Source organism: Gouania willdenowi, chromosome 3 (assembly GCF_900634775.1).
Source record: "Gouania willdenowi chromosome 3, fGouWil2.1, whole genome shotgun sequence".
NCBI lineage: Eukaryota > Metazoa > Chordata > Actinopteri > Blenniiformes > Gobiesocidae > Gouania > Gouania willdenowi.
In genome coordinates, this window is record NC_041046.1 from 22,222,467 (window position 1) to 22,246,116 (window position 23,650).

General features: G+C 37.6%; 2 protein-coding genes across 2 annotated transcripts; one reads left to right on the top strand and one right to left on the bottom strand.

The window, feature by feature from the left end:
* Positions 1–584: 584 nt before the first annotated feature.
* Positions 585–10,492, bottom strand: tfb2m (transcription factor B2, mitochondrial). Its single transcript, XM_028443270.1, has 10 exons — positions 10,333–10,492; positions 5,944–6,311; positions 5,411–5,600; positions 5,194–5,285; positions 4,884–5,037; positions 4,650–4,798; positions 4,360–4,449; positions 1,978–2,034; positions 1,741–1,889; positions 585–1,643 (listed from the first exon to the last, which is right to left on the bottom strand). The coding sequence occupies exons 2-10, from the start codon at positions 6,229–6,231 to the stop codon at positions 1,454–1,456; spliced, it is 1,359 nt and encodes a 452-aa protein (XP_028299071.1). The 5' UTR covers positions 6,232–6,311; positions 10,333–10,492; the 3' UTR covers positions 585–1,453.
* Positions 10,493–13,296: 2,804 nt separating this feature from the next.
* LOC114455884 (saccharopine dehydrogenase-like oxidoreductase) lies at positions 13,297–23,346 on the top strand. Its single transcript, XM_028437185.1, has 12 exons — positions 13,297–13,495; positions 16,259–16,371; positions 18,361–18,441; positions 18,620–18,749; positions 20,072–20,121; positions 20,247–20,377; positions 20,758–20,875; positions 21,333–21,452; positions 21,531–21,587; positions 21,666–21,777; positions 21,942–22,023; positions 22,668–23,346. The coding sequence occupies exons 1-12, from the start codon at positions 13,297–13,299 to the stop codon at positions 22,756–22,758; spliced, it is 1,284 nt and encodes a 427-aa protein (XP_028292986.1). The 3' UTR covers positions 22,759–23,346.
* The last annotated feature ends 304 nt before the right edge of the window (positions 23,347–23,650 follow it).

Sequence of the window (23,650 nt, forward strand, 5' to 3'; positions counted from 1 at the left end):
AAAATATGATTTTTTTTTTTTTAATCTGCCAATATTGATAAATTAATTTTCAAATTTAGAAATCGTATATTGATCAGGATCCCCACCACCAAGATTTAATGGAATTTTATATGATGTATCATCTATTTTTGGTAAAGATTTTCTCACAAAAAATAATACACAACCACTAACTTACACACAAAACTCTTTAATTCCAGTAATTATGCTTCAATTAGTTTTTATAAATGCTTACATGAATTTTGATAGTAGCCCTCAGATCAGACTATCAGATTTTATTTTATTTTTCCATAACTTGGCAAACAATGCAAATATAAATCTCTGCCAGTTATGGCAACACACTGACTGCCCAAAACAGAGTTCATTCTATTTCGTATCATCTTTTACATTTCATTTTGTATTTAGGATTGATATAAACATTTGATTTTTGGGGAGCACAAATCTAATGCTAACACTGTCTGTATCCACACCTGATAGTAAAGAGCTCAATATCAGATTGGTGTTGAGCTACATGACACCATCATCAGATCCAGGTGTGCTGGAGCAGGAACATCTAAAACAAGCAGCATTGGGTCTCCAGGGCCAGATTTGATCTCCACTCATTTAATGGTATTTGTTAGATCAACATGTGCCCATAAAATAAAATTAAAAAAAATGAAAAAGGGCCTAATTAGCCATGTTGCTAAGAAATACAATACAGTATATTGTAAATAGCTATAGCTTAGTCAATAGAGCAGGCCTTGATGTATTCATGAGGTTTAAATTCAAATCACAAAGTTGACTGTGGTGTAAAATTATTTATTTCACACTGATGAGTTATCTCTATGTTAACCTTGGGAAAAAAATCTAGCAAGGCTTTAAATGTATCCCAACAAACCTGACAATTAAAAAACTTGACCTTTAGCATACATGAACAATATTATGCTCTGTAAAAAATGATACAAATCTTAATTGCATTTACAGTAAGAACCCATCAGTGTATTCTTGAAGTTGCTGTACACACAAACAAACCTATACCTTTATATATTCATAAATCATTCATTGTAATTTCTGTTTTCCAAATGCAAGAAATCCATTTGCAGGACAAAAAGCTAGTAACTTATATGGTTTTAGGGTATCTCAGAACTTTTTCACATCTCTACTGCTGATTGCATCTTGATCATCTGTGGAGCAATTTCAAGATGCAGATGTTTAAAAAAAAAAAAAAAGAAAAAGAAAAAAAAACCAAAGAGGGATCCTGGATGTGGACAATAGTTTTGTAACAAACTTGTAAATATATTTGAAAACAAAACTGTGGTACATAGTACAGTGTAGAATGAATCATACATAGTACATGTTTTCTTAATTTAATTAAAGAAAATTCATTTAAATACATGCTCAGTACACTAGACATTTGTCTGCATAGAGTTTTTCAGTTCTGTGAATCCTCACGACATATGAGCGGTTTGGTGATGATTTAGCCCCAACCTCTCCTCAATTCATTGTCCATGACCTCATCGTACAACCAGCTCTGTTTGAACTCCTGACACATGTCGATTCGCTGGAAAAGTTGCAGATACTGCTCCGGACTTAAGTGACCAGTCAGAGTGTTCTCCAGTAACCCCATCTCAGACATGATCTTACTGCCACTATTTGGAGACCACAGACTAGAAGAAAGAGGGTGGGGGGGAAAAGAAAAATAAGTTCAAAATATCAAAGCATAGAAATTGTGTCAACATCATTAATGTGTTGTGCATGGCATACTTTAGCTTGTCAATAAGTTTGGTTTTCCTCTTAACCAAGCACTGTTTGATCATTATCAGCAGAGTAGAGGCGTTGGATGTATTAAGGCCTGCAGAGAAGAGATCAGCACGTGGCTGCATGCGCACGAGGCAGAGGCGATCATTAGAATGCTGAGGAGAGGAAGATAGAAGATGATGTAAAAAGCATAGAAACATTCATCAGACTCATACGTGAGGGTTTAAGTGGCCTCAGTCTTACCTTGATCTTAGATCTTCCTGTGTTCTGCTTAGACACCACAAAGGACTCACAGGGTTCCTGGACAGAGGTGAGGACAAACCTGAGCCTTTAATTTTTTGTTTATTCAGGGTTCCTACAGCTTCAGTCAAATTCAATTCAACACTGCCATTTGAAATTTAATTTTGAGACCAACTTCACAGTAAACACGATGGGGGGAAAATAACACACCAATTACACAGGGACGGGTTAAAGCAAACATTTTCCAGTGTCTAGTGCAGACGTGCAACTGGCAGCTACCAAATTAAATGCACAATACCCAAAATTACAGTAACATTCACCAAAAAAACCAGACTAAAATAATCAAAATCACACAAGATGACTACAAAAAGTCAAAAATCTATAAAACCAAAAAAAAAAAACAAAAAAAAAAACAAACCACCATTAAGAAAAATCTTCATTAAACAGTCAATTTTCTGTTAAAAGTACATTTCCCCATGTCAATAAAAGCAACTATGCTACTGTTTTGTTGTTGATTCCACTGTCGTGATTGTGCAATGTTGCATTAAATTATGTATAAATGTTAACATTTATTTTGAAATGTGAGACCAATTACAATCATAAAATCATTCTTATGTGTTATTTAAGACTTTTGAAATATTTGATTTAAAACATTTTAATGACAAAACCTTATTTTTTGATTCATGAATTTAATGCCTTTTAAGACGCCCCTTTTTGTCATGATGGTAATGAGACGGCGACGAGCTCTTTTATGACTAAATCATGACGATACCTGGTTGAGTTTTCGTTGACAGGATGAGACTGGACAAAATCGTCAGTGACTGACGTGTCAGATGTTCAAAATGCACAACATTTTTACCTATTGTGGGGGTAATATGTCTGTCAAAAGCTAAAAAATCTATCAGCAATGTTCAGTCACCCACCACTGCGATCACTAGTCACACATACACTCAATTGAGTTTTTTAAATTCATTTTTGGAGCATGATGGCAGCTTCTGCACAGTTCACCAAGTCAAATTTCTCGTGTGCATAACATACATTAGGTCAATAAAGTTGATTCTGATTCTGATTCTTGGTGGTCAGAAGCGACTAAATGATCCACAGGTAACCGTTCCTGTGCAGCAGCATGACAGTTTCCAAAAAGCACTGAAGTTACCGTCATTCACTCCAGGTTTAACCTTCGTCACTTTAACAGCAGCAGCATTAGAGCAACACACAGGTCTGTCTGAGAGAAGCTGCAGCCTTTATTACATTAACTGTTGCTCACTAAACGTTTGCTGCTAAACTAAACTAACACTTTTCCTCTAATCATTGGGCCAACTTTGGTATCATGCTACGATTACTCTAGGGTCTACAGCTCTCCCTCTCTCGCTTGTCCACACGCGTCTCTCTCCCTTCAGTACAACCAGTAATTCTTCATTCCACTTTCAAATATGTATTGACCTAAATTAATGTTAAAAGACTAACACTTAAAATATATATATATATATATATATATATATATATATATATAAAATAAAAATAAAATAAAATTAGACTAAAACCTTTTTGAGTTTTCGTCGACTAAAACCATCACATTTTGAAATGACTAAAATTAATAAAACTAAAACAGCTGTCAAAAAACCACACTGGTTTTGATCACTGTATTGTGTATAAGGCTGTGCAATTAATCAAAATTTAATTATGTTTATTACACTCAATGATTACAAAAATAGCAATTGAGAAAAAAATATTTAAATAAACAAAAAATAAAATACATATGTTTTATTTTCTAAATAAAACAAACTTTTACGATTTAGGATATCTACAAAGACTAAAGCTTGGCACACACGGGAAAAAATGATTGAAAATCCCATATGGTTCAACCACTAGTATTAATAAAGGACAATACCAATTTATAAAAGGAAAATTTTTTTTAGCCGATATCTAAAACCAATTTTGGAAGACGATATACTTTTTTTTAAAAAAAAACGATTTTTTTCTTTTGGGCCGATCTTATATCGGTCCACCTCTAATTAGTACTAACTTTGAGTTGTTTAATGCATGCAAGCTTCTCCACCCTGTCCCTCTTGAAGCTAAAGCAAGTCAAATTCTCTGATATGGGAACACTTTGGGTTTGATGATGAAAACCTAGAGCAAAGACACATCGAATGCAAGAAGGGTTTTGTTTTGTGCAAAAGTGAACATACTTGATTTTAGTGTTTGAAGGATTTTATTTGTGTAAATAATATATGATACATTGTTTTGTACAACAAAAAACATAACTTTTTGGTTGACGAATAATCGCGATTTCAATTATGACTAAGGTAATCGTGATTATTATTTTTTCTATAATCGAGCAGCCCTAATTGTGTATGTTCATTAATAGTGTGAAGCATACTTTACCTTATGTAGGACTTTGATATCACAGGCCATCTGCCAAAGGACAGCGAGGGCTCGGTAGTTCTTCAAATCACGAGGCTGTGCCATTAGTTTCTGATGGAAGAACATTTGAAAATAGTTTGACATTAATTTCCGGTGAAGTCGCAAAAACAAATGAAATGGTTATTACACTGCTAGGAGGGAACACCTGACCAGACAACTGATTAGGGAAAATAAAAAAACTTTGCTGATTTCCCAAATATATTAATATTCCAATAATCAAAAATTGGCCTTTTCTGAGGTCACAGGTTTACCAGGTATTCCGTCTCGGTCATGAAGACGTTGAACTGGATTCTTCCGTATTTGAAGATGGAAAAGCGTTCAAACAAATTGTAAATCGTCTTCAGTAGCCAGCTGCGCTGATCACGCGCCGATAAAATTCCAACCACCTTCACGACGACATCTACAAAAAAATCAAAATTATGAGCCACAACCTTTGATGTACTGTTTATTCATAAAGCAACTCCAAACCCAGACTGTACTCTCACCATCAGTCCAAGCAGCCTCTGATATTCCCAGATCTGTCAACAGTTTATCACTGTGCATAATAGGGGCTCTTGTTTTGCCATAGCCAATCGGATCCAATTTGAAATAGTTGCAGTGAACAACTTCCAGCTGACCATCGAGAAGATTTTTCAGCTGCTACAGAGGGAAAAATGACATTTCCTAATTAGTTCACTATTATTAGGGGAAAACAGGAAATAAATCACATGTACAACGTTATTAAGGAATAGGAAAATTTGTCAGTTTGGTGTAGAGAGAGAAAAGCCAATTCAGGCAAAAAGATGTTTGTGTTACATTTAAGTCCTGTAAGAATAACTGGTCACTCTCAAGAGCTACAACCCTCTGAGCTCCAGCATTTAGTAAAGCCCTCGTTAGCACACCAGGACCTGAAACAAGCAGACCGACATAACATAAGCAATGTTTTCCTTTGGTAATCAAGTTAAAAAATGGTTCCATTTACTTCCCATTATGTGTTGTGTTGGATGAACAAAGAGCTAATTAGAAAACATACCTGGGTCACAATCAAAGATAATAGCTTTAGTATCTTGTAGTTCAGGTTCCAGATGATGTGCAACTACATCAGCCAGGGCTGGATCAATTATGAAGCGCCTGATTCTTTTACACTTCTGAACACGATGCATGTATTCATCCACCACTCCGATGTTCAGGAAGTCATATCGGCTAAGTGGGCGACGCTGGCCCTTTAAGGAAACACCAACAGAAAATATTGCTGTGTTAATTACAACTTTATCTCCTTTTCTTTCCTAAATGTATTACTTAAGGTCATAGAGCAAAATCAGAGGGTTCAAGCTAAAATTGTAAATACACCTGACCCATACACCATATGTAACTTTATTATATGCACAACTATTGGACTAATACATTTTAATTTAATAACTTTTTTTGGTCCAATAAGACAATTTCGATTCAAGATAGATTTAAGAATGTCATTCAATCGCAAAACCCTGCTGGTAAGGTCATTAGCTCCAGTTTGCAGCAGGAGGAAGGCATATTAAACAAAGTAAATCTAGGACAGAAGTGTACCGGCTCAGCCACCGCTGAAAGGTTCCTCTGTGTGAGTCCAGATGACGGGGACGTCCTCTCCACACATGGCTGCTGGGAGCTGGAACTCAGCGAGGGCCGACCAGGACCCAGGGAGTGTGAGTCAAGGCTGTAGGCCCTTCTGTGAAGCGCTTGAGTCTGAAAACCACAGATCCCGGATGGGCAGACGGGGGCTAATGCCGCGCCGCGTAAACAAGATCGGTTTCTGACTGTGTGGCAGGAACTGGACCTCAGAAACCACTCCAACGTCCTACAAATCTGGAAGGGCATAGCTGACAAGAGGTTGATGGCCAAAGTAGGGGGAAAAGGAATACTTAAAGGTCCCCTTGAGAGTCACCTCCTAAAAGAGACTGAAAAACAAAAGAGGTGATAGAAGAGAATTACAAATGCTGAAAGGCAATAAAGCTATAATAAAATAAGTTTGTTTTTGCATTGAGCGCAGTTCATAAACAGAGACATCAAGCTAGCATATGATGTCAATGGACCCATTAGTTCTGTATTTAAGCAGAGCAAGTTTGAATGACAGAATATTTAACTATTCCCAGGGCTCGAGACTGTGACCAAAATGGTCGCATATGCGAGTATATTTTCAGTGTGTGCGAGTGAAAATTTTATCTGGTCGCATTCGTGCAAATATGTATAGGGTGACGTTATTTTATACGGAGCGGCTGAGCGCTTTGTCACGTCCCACAGAGTGCACTTCTCTTTCTCTCTCCGCGCTGCGGGATTACCGTAAAAACGTCTATAAACAGGCACTGCAAATTGGCTGGCGGCTAGGTTGACCGAGGATTTCGGAGTGGAGACTGGCTTGAACGCAGTGCAATGTTCATAAATGACTCCTTGCCCCTTTAGCACTGAAGAATATCTGTAGAATTATGTGAATATCTGTAAAAGTCACGTTTTTCTATTAGCTCTGTCTGCTAGCATAGCATCTCTTCTTCACTGCAAGAATTTCTGCATGCCAACCGACCACTGGGTTACCAGCGCCCTCTGCTGGTCCAAACAAATATCTGGCGCAAATCAGTGCAATGACTTTTTTTTTTAAGTCCAATTGTTAAGGCACAAAATACATTTTCAGTTGCACTTTTAAAAAGAAAAAAGCTATTATGCAGTTTTTCATTGTTTACTATAGAACCAGACTTTAAATTAATAGGTTTCGTCTTCATTTGTATTATTCCTTTATTTATTTCATTCAAGATTTATTTTTAGTTAAATTGCATTGTTTTGAATAGTTTATCAAGGGATTCTTTTGACAATGAAAAATAAAAGAAAAATAATACAGTTTTTTCCCCCCGAAAAAATAAAGGAATATTTTTCAGTCATCATTTGACTACAGTCCCATTTTGTAGAATAAATCGTGTCGTGAGAGAATTGTATCGTCATCCCAGTATCGTGAATCGTATAGGGAGTTGACTGAATCGTTACATCCCTAATAAACACCAATGAGCTCCCTTGGAGTGCGCGCGGTCCGTGAACGGAGCCAGACATAACGAGTCCTTCAGTGAGAGCGTGCTCGCATTGAGAGCAGCAGTAAAAAGGAAAAACATGCAAAGTGTAGTGATAGAGCGTACACGCTCATCAGAACCAGCATGGAGGGACCAGAACTGATGGACTATGATGCCAGGACAGATGTTCAGCTGTGGTTCTCTCAGAGCAGGGGTCTGCAACCTTCAGTTCTGGGGCCTCCTGTGGCCCTTTGACTCTTTTGCAATGGCTCCCTATAGCTTTTAAAATATATATATATATATATATATATATACTGTATATATAAATACTTATTTTTTACAGAGGCTATTAATGATTAATGACAAATAAATTCAAGATAACCTAAAATAAATCACATTGTGCAATGACTCAGCACCTTCCTACTTCACCTCCTGCAACTTCTACAGACCATCAACTTTCCTGCACCTGTGGCTAACCTTAAGTTTTAAATCCCTGGTAAGATAACTAAACCAACAAAAACACTATTCTTGAAGAAAATAGAGATTTTAATGTGGGAACAGATTCATTTAACCACCAATGTGTAGGTTAAATATGCATGTTTTATGTGTGGCAAGAAATGAGCAAATAGCATGTGTTGATCACATGAGTTCAAGTTACTTTTTGTAGCCTTTCAAATACATTTACTAAAAAAAAAAAAACTTCTTTATATAACATTGTGTTCATGCAAACTTAGATGTGTAAGAATTTGAAGATAAAAGATACTGTTTTATTTCTTGATGTCAATTTATTTTATTTTAAACTGTTTTTAAGTTTCCATTTACATGATCATTATAAATAAAATCAAATTAAATCAAACATTATTCTATATAATTTTAACTGTATTGAATTTAATTCACTGTATTATCTTCATTGAGAAGTTATTTTTGGCTCCAGGAGGACTTTAATCCAGGTGAGATGAGGTTAAATGGTTCCTTGTATAGTAAAGGTTGCAGACCCCTGACCAGGGGAAGAGGGTTAGGAGACCCCACTATAAGAGCTGGACCCTCTGAATTTACTTCCATGGGGTGAAGCAATGCAGATGCTAAGTTGGTAATGCTACTGTTAACTTAATTCAAGTACAGCATTTCTGCAAAATAAAAAAAAAAACAGAATACATGTGACCTGTTGTTATGCTTTGCTGTTATTTCAAATAAAAAATGTTAGGTCATTTCTTTTATATAATTTTAAAAGACGTGTTATTTCAGCTACTGCTTGTTGCAGAAAAACTTAATATTGTCACGAAAACATTAAAACATTTAGCAAATATATCTCGAGTTTTTGTCAATCTTTACTACAAAACTACGGTATGCCAGTTAAGTCAACTATTAACTAGCATGCATGTCTATGCTGTACACTCTCCACAACGAGGGGTGCTATGTATCAAATGAGTGGTGGTCTACGGATTCGTTTAACGTTCCTGTAGCCACGGCACATTTAACCATTCAGTGTCCAATAAAAAGTCGCGTCATTCAGAAACTTCTGTTCAGAAACAGAACATTGGAGGTCTGAAAGCAGCATGAGGGTTAAAGTTGTGCACTGCAGTCATCGGTTAGAAAGGGGACCAGTATCCTCAAAATATGAATGTGCGATATTTTATTGTTTATGATTTATCGTCAAAAACATTCTCACTGGTGAGAATTTGTCATCCAACGATATAAATGATAAATTCCCATGTCGGAAATTAGCTAAGTCCATGGGCCATTTGTCCCTCAATTTAGCACAGAATGCCCCAAAAAAACCGTGTTACACGGACCAAAACTGCCCCTGTTTGTTATCAACTTAGTATTCTCTGAAACGGAACACTGTTTATGGAAGCTCTGATGTGCACCGTCACCGCTCCCCTTCACACACCGCCGTCTGTCTGTGAGGTGCTCGTCTCGGCCACCTGAAGCTGCCGTGCTGCGATAAATCATGGGCCGCTCCTTGGTTAAAGCCACAGAGAACCATCGATTTGTTTATGGTCAGATTTAATACTTCACTATGGAAGGATAAAAGCTAGCATGTCACACGTTGTGTGAAATAAATGTTAGCATAAATAACAATGTCACTATTAATCCCTCCCAATTAGTGAAACGCAATATTTTTTAGTTATATTTCACGTGTTAACAAGACAAAGCTGGTCCCATTACACTAATGTAACTATTGAGATTATTACACCTAAATATACTGAATTATGAAATCATCAGCTTGATCAGGTTTAATTACAGGAAATCAGAGTTATTTATCAATCATAACTTTATGTAACTCATTATCAGATAAATGAAACAAGATTTAGCAGCAGTAAAAACACTAATGGAGTTATTTTTGCTTTACATGTGCTTTTTTTTTTAGAAAATAATTTTGTTTCAAATGAGGAAATTGTGTTATTGTATTAAATACCTAAAATTATCGGGATGAATTTTTTTTGGCAATATCGCCCATCCCTACCTCAAAACACCTCAAAACACAGTCAACTATTTGTGTTTTACAGCACAATATGCCTTGAGTACCAAATATGAAATATCAATAAATTAACTGACAGCCCTTCGCTGAGAGGTCCATAAAGATTTAAGGAGTGTACACAGTTTGTTTGGTGTTAGGATGTTGACCCGAGTTTAAATTCATGGTGTATTGTCTCATACACAGCGTATTACGTCCTTCATCACGTGGATCTGAGATACAATATGAGATTAAAAAAAACCTTCACGCTGACAAAAACCGAGTATTCTATTTAACCGCAAGTGCATCGAAGTTAGTGATCAAGTCGTTTTAAAGCCTCCAACTTTATATGACCATTACCATGCACGCTGTTTAGCTAGCCGTGCGCTAACCACGTTCACCGTAAAGACGAAACAGAGACATAATTTGTAACCAGACCAAAATACATGACAATAGAAGAGTTTATACCTCGGATCCTGTCCGCATCAATGCAGTATCACAGTTTTGGCTTTTAGCTCCATGCTCTCGGTGACATTGGGCCTCTGCGTGTCGTCCTTGCAGAGAGCACGCACCACTCCGGTGGCATTCAAGACGCACAGTGTGTCGTCATTACTAGGCGACTAACCTTCTTCTTCTTCTTCTAATGGTTTCCGGCAGGCTGTACACTGAAAGAAGCGTAATGCTGCCCTCTTCTGTTCACTTAGAGTCACTCCATTTTAGATTCTCAAATAGAGGTTGGAAGATTGGAGATACCTCACGACTGCCTTATCTATTAAAATCGACTCTGTTCTTGGTGCAAATATTGACTTTATTGAAAACACTGTCAGCCCAAGAGTTGAAAGTTCTTTAAAAAACGTTCCCCTTTCAACAGAATAACATCTACAGGCCAATAGAACATGGGAAATAGTCTCAAGTTGCCCACACTGACATAATCCATCCGGATGTTTGCCTATTCGATTTAAATATGCAGCTAGTCCACAATGCCCCAGTCTTAATCTGGTTATCTTAACTTGATTTGATCGACAAGTTGCCCACAGGAGTCTAGTGCCCTGCACACAAGATTGACACTTAAAATAATGCCTCCCTCTAGACTCATTCTCCCACTCCCTTTGCCATTGCTGATACACAGTAGCTTTGAAAACACTGACACACTCAGCCTTCCCCAATCGGACCACATATTCAATTTCCGTCTCGAGAAGAGCCTTCTTTGCTAGCCTATCAGCAGCTTCATTCCCCACAATACCTGAATGAGATGGGATCCAGGAAAAAACAATACTAGACCCCATCAACTCTATCTGGTGAAGGCAACACAAAATCTCTACCACAGTATCTATCCTAGCCCCGGAGGGATGGTCAGAAATTGCCTGTAAGGCAGCCATGGAATCCGAATATATATACGACATCTCAGGTTTATTTCGTTCAATCCAATCTAAAGCCCACCTAATGGCTAACAACTCAGTCGTGAACACAGATACATAATCAGATACACGCATACTTTTCCCAATTTCATTATTCATAATGTAGACTCCAAGACCGGCTTTTCCTGATCTCGGATCCTTAGACCCATCTGTAAAAATGTGACAAGCCGTTTCTTTATATAGAGCCACAAATTCATTTACTTGGCCACAAACAAAACTCTTATCCAGCCCCAACATGCCCAATTGAACGTCCGGCTCTGGCAAAAGCCAGAATGGGACAGGGGACCACATTAACTCAGCAACACTCCCATTCTCCAAACCCACGTTACCAGCCAGCTGACAAATATGTCTCAGAAAATGCGCTTTTCCCTCCCTTTTTGCAAACTCCCAACAATCCTCCAAGAGGCAGTTGGCCGCAGATTTATGCTGCAGTCCTGCTAGTCTGGTCCAGTACTGGAGCCCCAGCTTCTGCCTTCTAATTTTTAAAGATGTTTCCCCCATTTCAACCAACAGTGCAGGTATGGGCGTGGTTCTAAAAGCTCCACTGCACACTCTTCAGGCTTTTGCTTGAACTCTGTCCAGCTTTTGAAACACAGTTTTTGCCGCAGCCCCAAATACAAAACACCCATAGTCTAATGCAGATCTTATCATTGCTCTATAAATCATAATCAGAGTTGACCTATCTGCTCCCCAGTCACTGCCAGCCAAATTACGAAGTACATTAACAACTTTTTCACACTTACCAACAGTCTTTTCAATATGCGTATTCCATGTTAGCCTCTCATCCATCCACATTCCGAGAAATTTAAACACTTTTACCTTTTCTAACTGGTTTCCATATAAATACAAAGTCATTTGTGGAATTTTCTTTTTCAGGCCAAATATCATGTACTTACTTTTAGATGCTGAAATCCTAAAACCCCACATTTTTGCAGGCGACTAATCTCAAGGACCAATCAGAAGTGGTTGAGACCTGACGACATGTAGACAAAATGTTTCTATGTATAAAACAAAACAATGTATTATTTTGTCTGTGGTTTGTATATATAGTTTTTCCCCCTTTCTAGTATGGACTACGAGTCTGAAATAAATCATATCTATCTATCTATCTATCTATCTATCTATCTATCTATCTATCTATAAACAAACAAATGAAAAACAGGTTAATAAATCACAATCAAGAATTTTCTTTCCTTTGTATTTGCAGATGTCAATTTTTCGACTTAGACCCCTTTTGTAATCTTTCTGAAACAATTTCAATCCCTTTTGTAAGTCTCTCAAATATATCGTCCTAAAATTAGCATGGATTGTTTTCGACTACATAATATCACACAATTAAAACAACCTTTTTTATTTGCACTAAATAATTGAAAACCACTTCTATATTAGATTTATTTTATTCCAACTTTTGGAATTATGATTTTGTCGAATAATGCTAACCATCTCTGCATTGCTTAGAGCTTTCATGATTAAAAAACAAATAGTTTAAGAAAGCAGTAGTCCGAACACCTAGTATCTGTTTTCTCTATCTACTAATTACTTAAAACAATAATAGTTTTGTGTAGTAGTTTTAATTATTTTTAGGTGTGTGTATTTATATAACTAATTTGTTTGTTTTTTTTGTTTTTTTTTTACTATGTTTTGAGCCGTTAAAAGTTCTAAAAACGTGTTCAGAACCAAAACATTCCCACTTTTTTTTTAAAGCGCTCACCCTTGAGCGACGTTTGACCCCCCTGCGTCATTATCACGTGACAGAATTACTCTGACACGCAAAGAAGAAGAAGAAGAATAATAAATACTAAGACTTGTGTCTTTTGTTCATCACTGTTTTGATGATCACTGACTACTTGGTGCTATCGGTAACTGGGTTTTAAATAAATATATTTTTTAAATTTTTACAGCCTGGGTTACGGAAGTAAACGGAGGGGGCGGGGTTAAGTCTCCTCGGCGCTCGCAGTGCTCAGTGCTGCTTTCGGTTGGTGTCTCACTCTGTCTGTCAGTGTCTCCTCTCACCATGGCCCGTGTTGAAGTATCCACCAACAGACCGTATCACCTGGTCATCTTTGGAGCCTCCGGCTTCACGGGCCAGTTCGTGGCGGAGGAGGTGGCCCGGACTGCGTCCGAGGTACCGGGAGGGAGCCTGAAGTGGGCCGTGGCTGGCAGAAGCAGACAGAAGCTGGAGAAAGTCCTGGAGCAGGCCGCTGGAGTCCTCAGTACGTACCGAACAGATCAGGCTCGGACATACTAATACTGCATTGATCACTCAGTGAGCACGTGAACTACATTTATATGTCATCACCGTTTAATGTAGCCTATACATTTATCCACCAGCGTGTTATTGGTGGGGGTGGGAACCAGAAATTGGTGATTTATTAATAAGTTCTGTATTGTGCATCAATATTGAAAGAATGTGTAGTAAATAAAGTTGATAAAGCGCTATATAAAATCAAGTCCATTTACCATTTATGTATCTTATACATGTAATATTGAAATTAAACAGCACAGTGGACTCCTTAGTGCCTCTAAGGTCAGGTGTTAAATTGCACAGTAATCAGTGAACAGGTAAGGTTGTGGCCTAAGTTATGGTGTGTTTAATAATGTCGAGATATGATTGGCTCACTGCTCCCTGTATGACAGCGTTGGAAGATAACGTTATCAGAACTCAACTGTGACCAATATTCCAAAGTATAGCTGATGATCCACTGACTATATATAGTAAATGAAACATTCCCTCACTAACAGTTGTATTTTTGCATTTTAATTTTGTTCATTTCGAACAGGATTAGATCAAGTTGCCATGTGTGTCAACCTGTTGGAGTTACTGAAATAAAAGGAAAGATAAGAACAGAATGAAAGGACATGAACATAAATAAATCGCAAGTTGGCCAGTGTTGGAACCATAAGACAGAAAATGTCATCTAAAACTTTAGGTGTAAGTGGTGCTCTATGCAATAGAAAATGTCCCTTGCAACCTAAACCTATGGCAGCATAACTAAGGCTACGCTGAGACAGCAGGTCTGAATGTGCAAATTGGATTTGTGTTGTGTGCTTGTATATATTTCACAATAAATGTGACTTCTAGAGTATGAACATAATGCGACCCTAAATTGACCCACATGGACAGAAGAGGTCATGAGGTACTACGCAATGTGTTATTTATAGAATTAAATATCTCGGCATGTGTGTGTCTCTGATTAGGATAATTTAATAAATATTTATTAATTCTAAGACCTCACTCTCCTTCCACTGTCTACTTTCCCCACCGCTCCTCTAGAGATGCAGACTGGTGACATTTATCACATTTTGATGACGTACAGGTTGGATAAATGCAACCTGGCCATTCAGACAGCAGTCGCACAGCAAAATATCAGCTGCATATCGGATTTAGGACCACATATGAAAGTGACCTGGGTCAGATTTGAAAAGATTGGATTTGTGTTGTTCAAACTGTCTTTAACAGATTGGATACAGGTCGCATATGGACAAAAAAATCAGATTTGAGGCTCATTTCCCTGGATTCTGAATGCAGCCTAAGAAATCGGTTCATGATTTGCAGTTGAAAGCGAATCCTAAAGGCACAAATACTGCTGGCCTCTCAAACTGAAAATTAAACCTCAAAAAAGGTTTGTAAAATGTCAATTTCCTATTCCACATTCATAGTAGTGTCATTCCTTTCACTTTCTTTATAGGATAAAAAAATAATTTAGTTTCAAAACACCTTGAATCATTTTTTGTGCATTATTGCAGTGTTGCTATGATTGACCATTGTTTATTCTATTGTTAAAGATGACAGTGGTTGGCAATGCAACAAAATACACATGGGAGTTATTAAGCAGCTGTTGGAACAAACCAGCTCACTGTTCAGGGCAGCAGACAGCCTGCTGATTCATTCAATGAGATTTAATGAATGCAGTTACTTTCTTTCGATTGCTGCGCCTGTTTTACGAGCGGCATTGTTGTCAGAACATATTTAGTAGGCCTGGGCAATGCATCAAAATTCAAGATGTATTAAGATTTATATTCTGGCTATATAGAAAAGTACTCCACCTCTTATGTTACGCTACAGTTATTAGCTCCACCCCTTGTGTTACGTTACAAATAATAGCTCCGCCCCTTGTGTTACATTACAAATTTTAGCTCCGCCCCTTGTAATACGTTAGTTATGAGCTCCGCACCTTATATTACGTTACAAATATTAGCTCCGCCACTTGTGTTACATTACAAATATTAGCTCCGCCCCTTGTGTTACATTACAATTATTAGCTCCGCCCCTTGTGTCACATTACAAATATTATCTCCCCTCTTGTATTACGTTACAGTTAGCTCCGCCTCTTGTTACGTTACAAATATTAGCTCCGTCGATTGTTATATATAACAGTTATTAGCTCCGCCCCTTGTGTTACATTACAAATATTAGCTCCTCCTCTTGTGTTACATTACACTTATTAGCTCTGCCTATTGTTACGGTACACTTATTAGCTCCGCCCCTTGTGTTACATTACACTTATCTCCGCCCCTTGGGTTACTTTACAGGTATGAGCTCCGCTCCTTGGGTTTTGTTACAGTTTTTAGCTCCGCCCCTTGTGTTACAATTAGTAGCTCTGCCCCTTGTGTTACATTACAAATATTAGCTCCGCCTCTTGTTATGTTACAAATATTAGCTCCACCCCTTGTATTACATTACAGTTATTAGCTCCGCCTCTTGTGTTAAGTTACATATATAGCTCCGCCCCAGGTGAGAATCCTTAACCAGTAGACCACTGGTTTCTTTTACTGGTAAATAACTTGAAAATAGCCTAAATGATCTGAATGAAAAATCTCGATCAATTTTACAAAAAAAAAAAATGTGATATTTATTTCCATTGGCAGAAGATTTTAATCTTGTAATAAGAGAAAATTCATTTCTTTGTGGTTTTGCCAGATATTACCAGAGGTGTCAGAGAATGAAATGGTAAAATTGTATTTTTTGTGTTCAGGTAAGCCTGAGCTGAGGACAGAAGTGGATATCCTTGTGGCTGATGTAGGAGAACCAGACTCCTTAGCAGCCATGTGCAAACAGGCTGTCATTGTCCTCAACTGTGTGGGGCCAGTAAGTACATGGTAACACATGCATTCGGGGGGTTTAGGTCTTAATTCGGCAACACTAGCTTCATCCCATGTTATCTAGAATTTTTGCTAACAGAGAGGTGCCATGTTTGCTTCTGCCTATGATCTCATGTAGATGTTTGGCTTTAGCTTATTTCCCAGTTTTTCATATTTGAGTAAGAAGAAACAGAAATCCTGAGCATGTGGACAAAATTGAGCTGCAGTTCAAATATGAACATTTCTGATGCATTGCTCACACAATGTTGTCCTGTCCAACATCACAGCAATGGATGCCTCATTAATCTCCCATTGTGAAGTTGTGTTTCCATGTGCAGTATTTGTTTATTATAGATCCACTGAGGTTCCTCCAAAGGATTTGGAATTGTCCTGCTGTGCTTTGGTGTTGTGCTGCAGTCTTGATTTTTGGCTGCAAACTCTGTGTTGATCCTTACAAATCTTATGTATTCCCAGCATAACAACCTGCAGTGCGCCTTAGATCCAGTTAACTACTGATGTCACTCATAGTTTCTATATACTGTATATATCCAGACGCTGTACATTACCTCGGATCATACAATACTGATAACAAATCCAAATCCCCTTTATGATACATAACGACATAAAAATGGATTAAAAACCACAAACAGAAAACAGGGCCGTATAATCAGAGGTCTGAGAATGATCAGCTGACAGTTAAGCTAGCTTGTTAGCCCAGGTGTGCCATCTCTGAATCTGATTGGTTGACGCAAAAGGCTCATTTCACGCCTAGAGCAGATATGAGTGACCCTGGTAACAGATGACCACTAAAACCTGATTGGATGAAAACGTCTTCACTAATATGCACCACCTGAAGCAGAACCAGCAAAAGAGAAGCTCTGAAGAAAAGAACGCACTTTGTTGGATGGGAATGTGAGCCTGTTTACAATGTCCTTCACATTTCACAGCAACAGTTCTGAACATTTGTTCATTCTGCCATGGCTCACTGGAATCAATGGCTTGTGCTCTCGAGCCTGCATTTAAACAATGTAAGCTAATGACTTGCAAAGCACAACCATTAGTGTTGTGAATAAGTAACAGTGAACATTTGTTTCCCACTGCAACTGCCTAATGTTATGTAGCAAATCTTTTTCTAAATTGTAGGAACCACTACTTTGCTTTAGAGGATTTAAATTGAGGTACTCACGTGAAACCACAATAAGCACTTGTTTTTTCCTTCAGCCTTCTTTCCATGAATGAGACAAATATAAACAGACTGGTGTTACTGGAGCAATGACAAACGGTGATATTTGAACCATTGTTTATTGTAAGAAAGTTTAAAAAAAACCAAAAAAAAAATGGAGTGTTGGTGTGATGGGATCCTGAACGTTGTTCAAAGTTGAAAATTTGTGAATTTCATAAAAAAAAAACGAATAAAAGAAAAAGCTACAAGCAGGAATTTTAACAATGAGATGTTTTTAGGCTTTTTGCACTTGAAACTTTGAGTGATATCTACTTCCTGTTCAGATTATAATAAAATAAGTTGTGTTCTTGCTAGTAATCTGAAAAAGAAAGCTACTAAATTAGTTGTATGCCCTCCACTGGGGTTGAGGTTGTGTTTGGTGGCCTTCACAAGCACAGCAGGTTTTTAGATGCTATAACATTCATTTCAACTTATTATTAAAGAGAGGAAATCACAATGAAGGAAGGAGAACAAAATGGACAGGAATGGATACAGTTTAAGTTCTATGGGGTGCGCAGCAGCAGTTTTTTGTTGGATTTAGTCTTTGTGTGAGTCCACCATGTTAGCATGATAAACAAGTTGGACAGGATCAGAGAATGGCATTCGCAGCAGCTCAGCGAGTTATTAAACGAGGTTTAGACAAAGGGCAAAATATGAAATGTAAACCAAAAGAAATTGGTGCACAGAGGAATTTGGAAATAAAAATATGTAAATATATTAACAAAAAAAGCAAAGGTGAGGTTTAAATGTGAGTGCATCTGTGTTTATCTATAGTACAGATTCTACGGTGAACCTGTGGTCAAAGCCTGTGTGGAGAACGGAGCTCACCATATCGACATCTGTGGAGAGCCTCAGGTATGCTCAGTATTACCTAACAAACATGAACTAAGGTCAGGTTTTTAAAGTGGTGGAAAGGACTAAACACTGAACACTAATTGATGCAGCTTGTAAATGGTGGTAAGGGTTTTGGAAAATGAAAGTGCTGTCATTTAGAACTCTTTAAAAAACTGAGCGTGTGTTATTTTGTCTCCAGTTTCTTGAGGGTATGCAGTTTAAATACAACAGTCAGGCAGCTGACAGTGGAGTGTATGTGATTGGGAGCTGTGGATTTGACTCCATTCCTGCAGACATGGGAGTCGTCTTCACCAGGGACCAATTCATGGGTATATTTACATGGCCTCCATGGCATATGTGCACACACCCACTACAACAAACGCAAATGCAATGCATGAGATGTTTCTGATCATACCTGTCAAGTATCCCGTTTTGGCTGGGAAACTCCCGTATTTTACCCCTCTTTCCCGCCATCTTCCCGTGTTAGTATTTTCCCGTAAATATCCCGTATTTTAAAGAAATAATAATTAGAAGATGCCTTACTAAACTGAATGCATCACTAGCCTCGCGAGAACTTCCACCTGAAATGGCCTGAGTGGCAGTTCTCGCAAGATTAGTGCTGACAGCGGCAACAAACCCGGAAATTACTCAGAAAAGAGACGATGAATGAAGACGTTCTGGTGAAAAAAACAAAGAACTTGTGTAAATACGTTGTAAAATGTGACAGAGAGTTTACCTTCCTAAAGAGCATCAGGATGTGACACAGTTACACGTTCTGTTAGATTAATAACTGAAATTTTAACGTCTACCACAGCGGAAGGAACAACGTACTGTAAGTCACCATGAAAAATCATCCAATCACAACCGCCACAAATATACACTACTTTAAGAAAGTGTTAAAGGATGTAAAGTCTGTAATAAATACGTGAGTGAGCATGAGAAATTAAAAGAAAATATATAATGAAAATAAAATGTTATGGTCTAACGTAAAGACAAGCAACGTGAAATTTTTGTTTTAATTTAGGAATTAGGGCTGGGCGATATATCGAGATTCAAGATGTATTGAGTTTTCTATTTTGGCGATATAGAAAACTATAATATTTTTATATATATAATAGCTTATTATGTATCAAAATACTAGTTTTAGGAGTCGCTGCTTTTACTTCTCAGAGCAACATGTAAAGCTCAGTTAGATGGATTAATAAGTGCACATGTTGATCAGCTGTTTGTTAATAAATGAGCCTGTGTGGCATTTTGCATCAGTAAATTTAACCCAGAATTGTCTTTATCAGACTTTATTTGATAAAATTATCTAGATTTATATTGTATATCACCACTTTGAGAACATATATTGAGATATGAGTTTTGGTCCATATTGCCCAGCCCTAGTAGGAATGTTCACAGCATTTCAATGTTAATAAAGGTCGACCTACCAGATTCTAATCACATAATTGTATTTATTAAGTGGTTGACAAGTGGGTATTTTAGATTTCTTGTACACATATCTTAAAATATAAAGGATACTGGAGCTTGGTTGGGCGGGTGGGACGGCTCGTAGTGGGCGCCAGAAAACTTCCCTTATTTTCAAATCCAAAACTTGACAGGTATGATTCTGATATATTACTTTCTATTTCTCTGCATTGAATCCCAGGTACACTGACTACAGTGGAGAGCTTCCTGACCGTGAGCACAGGACCTGATGTATGTTACTAGAAACTACACTATCTTTATGCATATATTACTGTGTGACTAATATATACTAAAGTGTTTTTTTTTTCTGATGTTATCGATGCTTCCTTTGTGTGATTGTTCTTCTCATGTGTCAGGGTGGTTGTATTCATGACGGCACATGGCAGTCTGCCATCTATGGCTTTGCAGACGGTCAGAAGCTCCTGAGTTTGAGGAGAAAATTCAATCACAAACCTCTTCCTACGGTGGGCTCAAAGCTGAAACGCAGGTACTTTTAATTCATTATGAAAAAGTTGATATGAAGAAAATATTTTATTTCTGATTTGACAGAACGGTTGTTTACAATTTGTACAATTTCTCTTGAACTCATCTTGTAAAGTGATACTAGGATCCAAAACGTCACTTTAAATACTTCAGATTAAATATATAAATACAATAGCTATTTAAATAAATAGACCTTCAATTGGCATTGTTAAGCCCCAAACTTTAGAAACTAATGGATAAGTCAGTATCACTAAACCGGTTCCTAATTTAAGGGAAATTCTTCTACAACACTTTGGGGTATCCAGAAGTATCCTCATGTTTCTGTTTGTTCATATGTGATGATGCTGTTTCCTCTGCTGCTCTGACCTTTTCCTGTCTTCCTAGGGGAATGTTGTTCTTCAGTAATGAGATCCAGCAGTACACCGTGCCCTTCATGGGCTCAGATCCCTCTGTTGTGAAGAGAAGTCAGCGCTTTATGGTGGAAGAACATCAAGCTTCACAGGTCAACAAATCACAAACATTATGACTCGTGAATGGTTTTTGGCTAAATGGATGACATGGTTATTCCTGAAAGATTCACATACGGAATATGGGACACGTTTTTCTTTGAATGCATTGTTTTTTTATTGATTAATATTTGGATTAATCTTTGGAAGAGTTTCTGACGTTGAATTTATTTTCCACAGGTCGAATAGTTGTTTCGGTGTGCACTTCTGATGACATGTTACAACTTAAATTAGTTTAGTTGTGTGTCGGTCTGACGGTTCCAGGACAATAGTTTGAGAAATGCTAAGTTAGACCCCTAGTAGAGACAAAGTTAGAACGGATGCTCTGCTAACTAGCATTGTGACTGAGTCTAGCATTTGTGCAGATGTCGTCCTGTAATGCTATCTTCTTAACGTTTCACCCTTTTCACTTTGTGTGTGTGTAACTGGCATCCGACCTCTGATCCTCTGCAGGTCCAGTATGGTGCATATGCAGGAGTGGGAGGTGTTGTTAGCGTAGCCAAGCTGATCTTTGCTGGCATGATGTTCTGGCTGTTGGTTAAGTTCAGTTTTGGACGCAATCTGCTCATTAAGGTAAACTAAAACAATGCATTTGCTAAAGCACTCTTCCTATGTGTGTTACATGTCTTTTTATTTCTACATAATCATCAGTATCCAGAGTTATTCACCTTTGGGACCTTTTCCAAGGCCGGGCCTTCAAGAAAGCAGGTAAAGTGTTGACCACATCTATAATATTGATAACATTTTGGTATTCAAGCATGTGTTAAACACTCTTTTGTGTGTTAGATGGATGGTACATCCTTCCAGTTCACTTTTTGTGGAGAAGGGTACTCCGAGGATCAGGACCCCTCCAAGGGAAACCCCAACGGCAAGATCCGTGTGCTGGTTCAAGGGCCAGGTAACAGGAAATGGGAGAAAAATCCAAAAGTTTATAGCTGTATAATGTAGCAACAAATTGTTCCTCACTGAACAGCTCAGGAAATGCTTGTGGGAGTACTCCTGCTTTAAAGAACAAGTATTATAGCATTTTCTTCTCACTTGTTTTTCTTGTTTGCTATTTAGAGCCTGGATACGTAGCCACACCCATCGCCATGGTACAGGCTGCTTTAACAATGCTCAACGAGCCCTCCAGTTTACCCAAGAAGTGAGTTTACTTGATTAGATGGTCAGTAAATGCACAGCTGAATATTTTCTCCTAGTATAATCCGTTAGTTGGAGGATGGGACTGCAAGTATTTTTTTTATTTTTTTATTGATACTTACCGTATTATATTATTAATTGTACTATATAATTATGAGGGTAATAAACCTATTTATTGTGACGGTTCTTTAGTCTCTCTTATATAATCGTCACGTCCTCTTCATCTCAGTATTTATTTCTCATGGCTGTTCACTCATTTGTCCTCACGTCTCTGATCAGTAAATGTTTGATCTACCTCACAGCTTTCTTCAACATGCACTTATCCTAAACACTTTTCAGCCTGATCTGAGTTTGGTCAAACAGAAAAAAGCAATGTGGTCAGAAATTAATTAGGTAAACCAGGCCTCATCCTGTTATCCTGGATCTTTTCATTTCACTTTGGTGAAAAACCTTCCTGTTAATGAAGAAACAATAGTGCCATTATCACAAGAGGTCAGATTAGGTAAATCTTTAAAGGTACCTGTGTGTTTCAAGGTCATTTTTTTTTTTTAATTCTGACGGTGTGATGATGAGATCTAGCTCTGTATAAGTAATTTGGCATCAAATGCTTTTGATTTTTATTTCATTTAAATCTGTTTTTTTTTCCAGGGGAGGAGTTTACACTCCAGGGGCTGCTTTTGCCAAAACTACACTCATTGATCGCCTCAACAAACACGGCATCCAGTTCTCTGTCATGTAGTCGTCCTGTCTCCAATGCTGCAGGCTGAGCAGCAATAATAAGCAGAACGGCAACTGTTAGGCTTCCAATTTTAGATGATGAAGCAGCACTAGTGTTTTGATTTCCTGTTGACAGCAACGTTCCATGTCATCCTCTGGCATGGCTGTATTAACATTCTGCTTGTAATACAATGGTGCAGTTTTCCATCTCTGCAGTAAAACAACTCATATACAGTATCTATAGATAACTAGCAGTTATAGGTTAAGTGTGACCCAATACCACCTACAAGGGAAATATATGCCTAATAAAGAAAAAAGTTTTGTTTTTTTTGCATCACAAGTTACTTTTTGACTCAATATATACATCTTAAAAGTAAAGCAGTTGCACTGTACACAATTCCATGTTTTTAATTCCTTAACAAGGACAAAATGACTTCTGAAACACTCGTCTAACCTTTGCTACCAACTCAATGTCTACAAGTGTCTAATTTCTGCTTTAATTGGTTTTCATTTTGTTCTAACCTTTTGTTTCATCCTCTGTAAGATTTTGCCGTTTGTCTAGACTTTAAATGTATCATTATAAATAAATTTAGGGTTTGTTTTTTTGCAACTGTCTTGTACATTTGTGCTTTCTGATTTATCTCAGGACATTTTGGAGCTACAATACATTAAAATTCAACATTATCATTATTCTGCAAATATCAAAGGATTGACACAAGTGCTTTACAGATACATCACAAAGGACTTAAACCTAAAAATAAAGTGTCACAGAGCCGATATCACCTCCATTTCGACCTCTAATGTACTTTGCATGTTCTCTTTAAGTAGCCATTTCTTACAATATAACATTCTAAAAGACAAATTTTAGAAAATATGCCAATCATAGTTAATGAGGCTATAAAGATGTGAACAAC

Bases quoted from the DNA above. Each gene is read 5' to 3' on its own strand.
- tfb2m (XM_028443270.1), bottom strand. From the start codon at position 6,231: ATGCCCTTCCAGATTTGTAGGACGTTGGAGTGGTTTCTGAGGTCCAGT. The intron at 5,286-5,410 runs GTATGTTTTCTA...TGCTTGTTTCAG, and splicing joins TATCTTTGATTGTGACCCAG to GTCCTGGTGTGCTAACGAGG. The intron at 1,890-1,977 runs GTAAGACTGAGG...TCCTCTCCTCAG, and splicing joins CAGGAAGATCTAAGATCAAG to CATTCTAATGATCGCCTCTG.
- LOC114455884 (XM_028437185.1), top strand. From the start codon at position 13,297: ATGGCCCGTGTTGAAGTATCCACCAACAGACCGTATCACCTGGTCATC. The intron at 20,122-20,246 runs GTATGTTACTAG...CTCATGTGTCAG, and splicing joins CCGTGAGCACAGGACCTGAT to GGTGGTTGTATTCATGACGG. The intron at 21,453-21,530 runs GTAAACTAAAAC...CATAATCATCAG, and splicing joins GACGCAATCTGCTCATTAAG to TATCCAGAGTTATTCACCTT.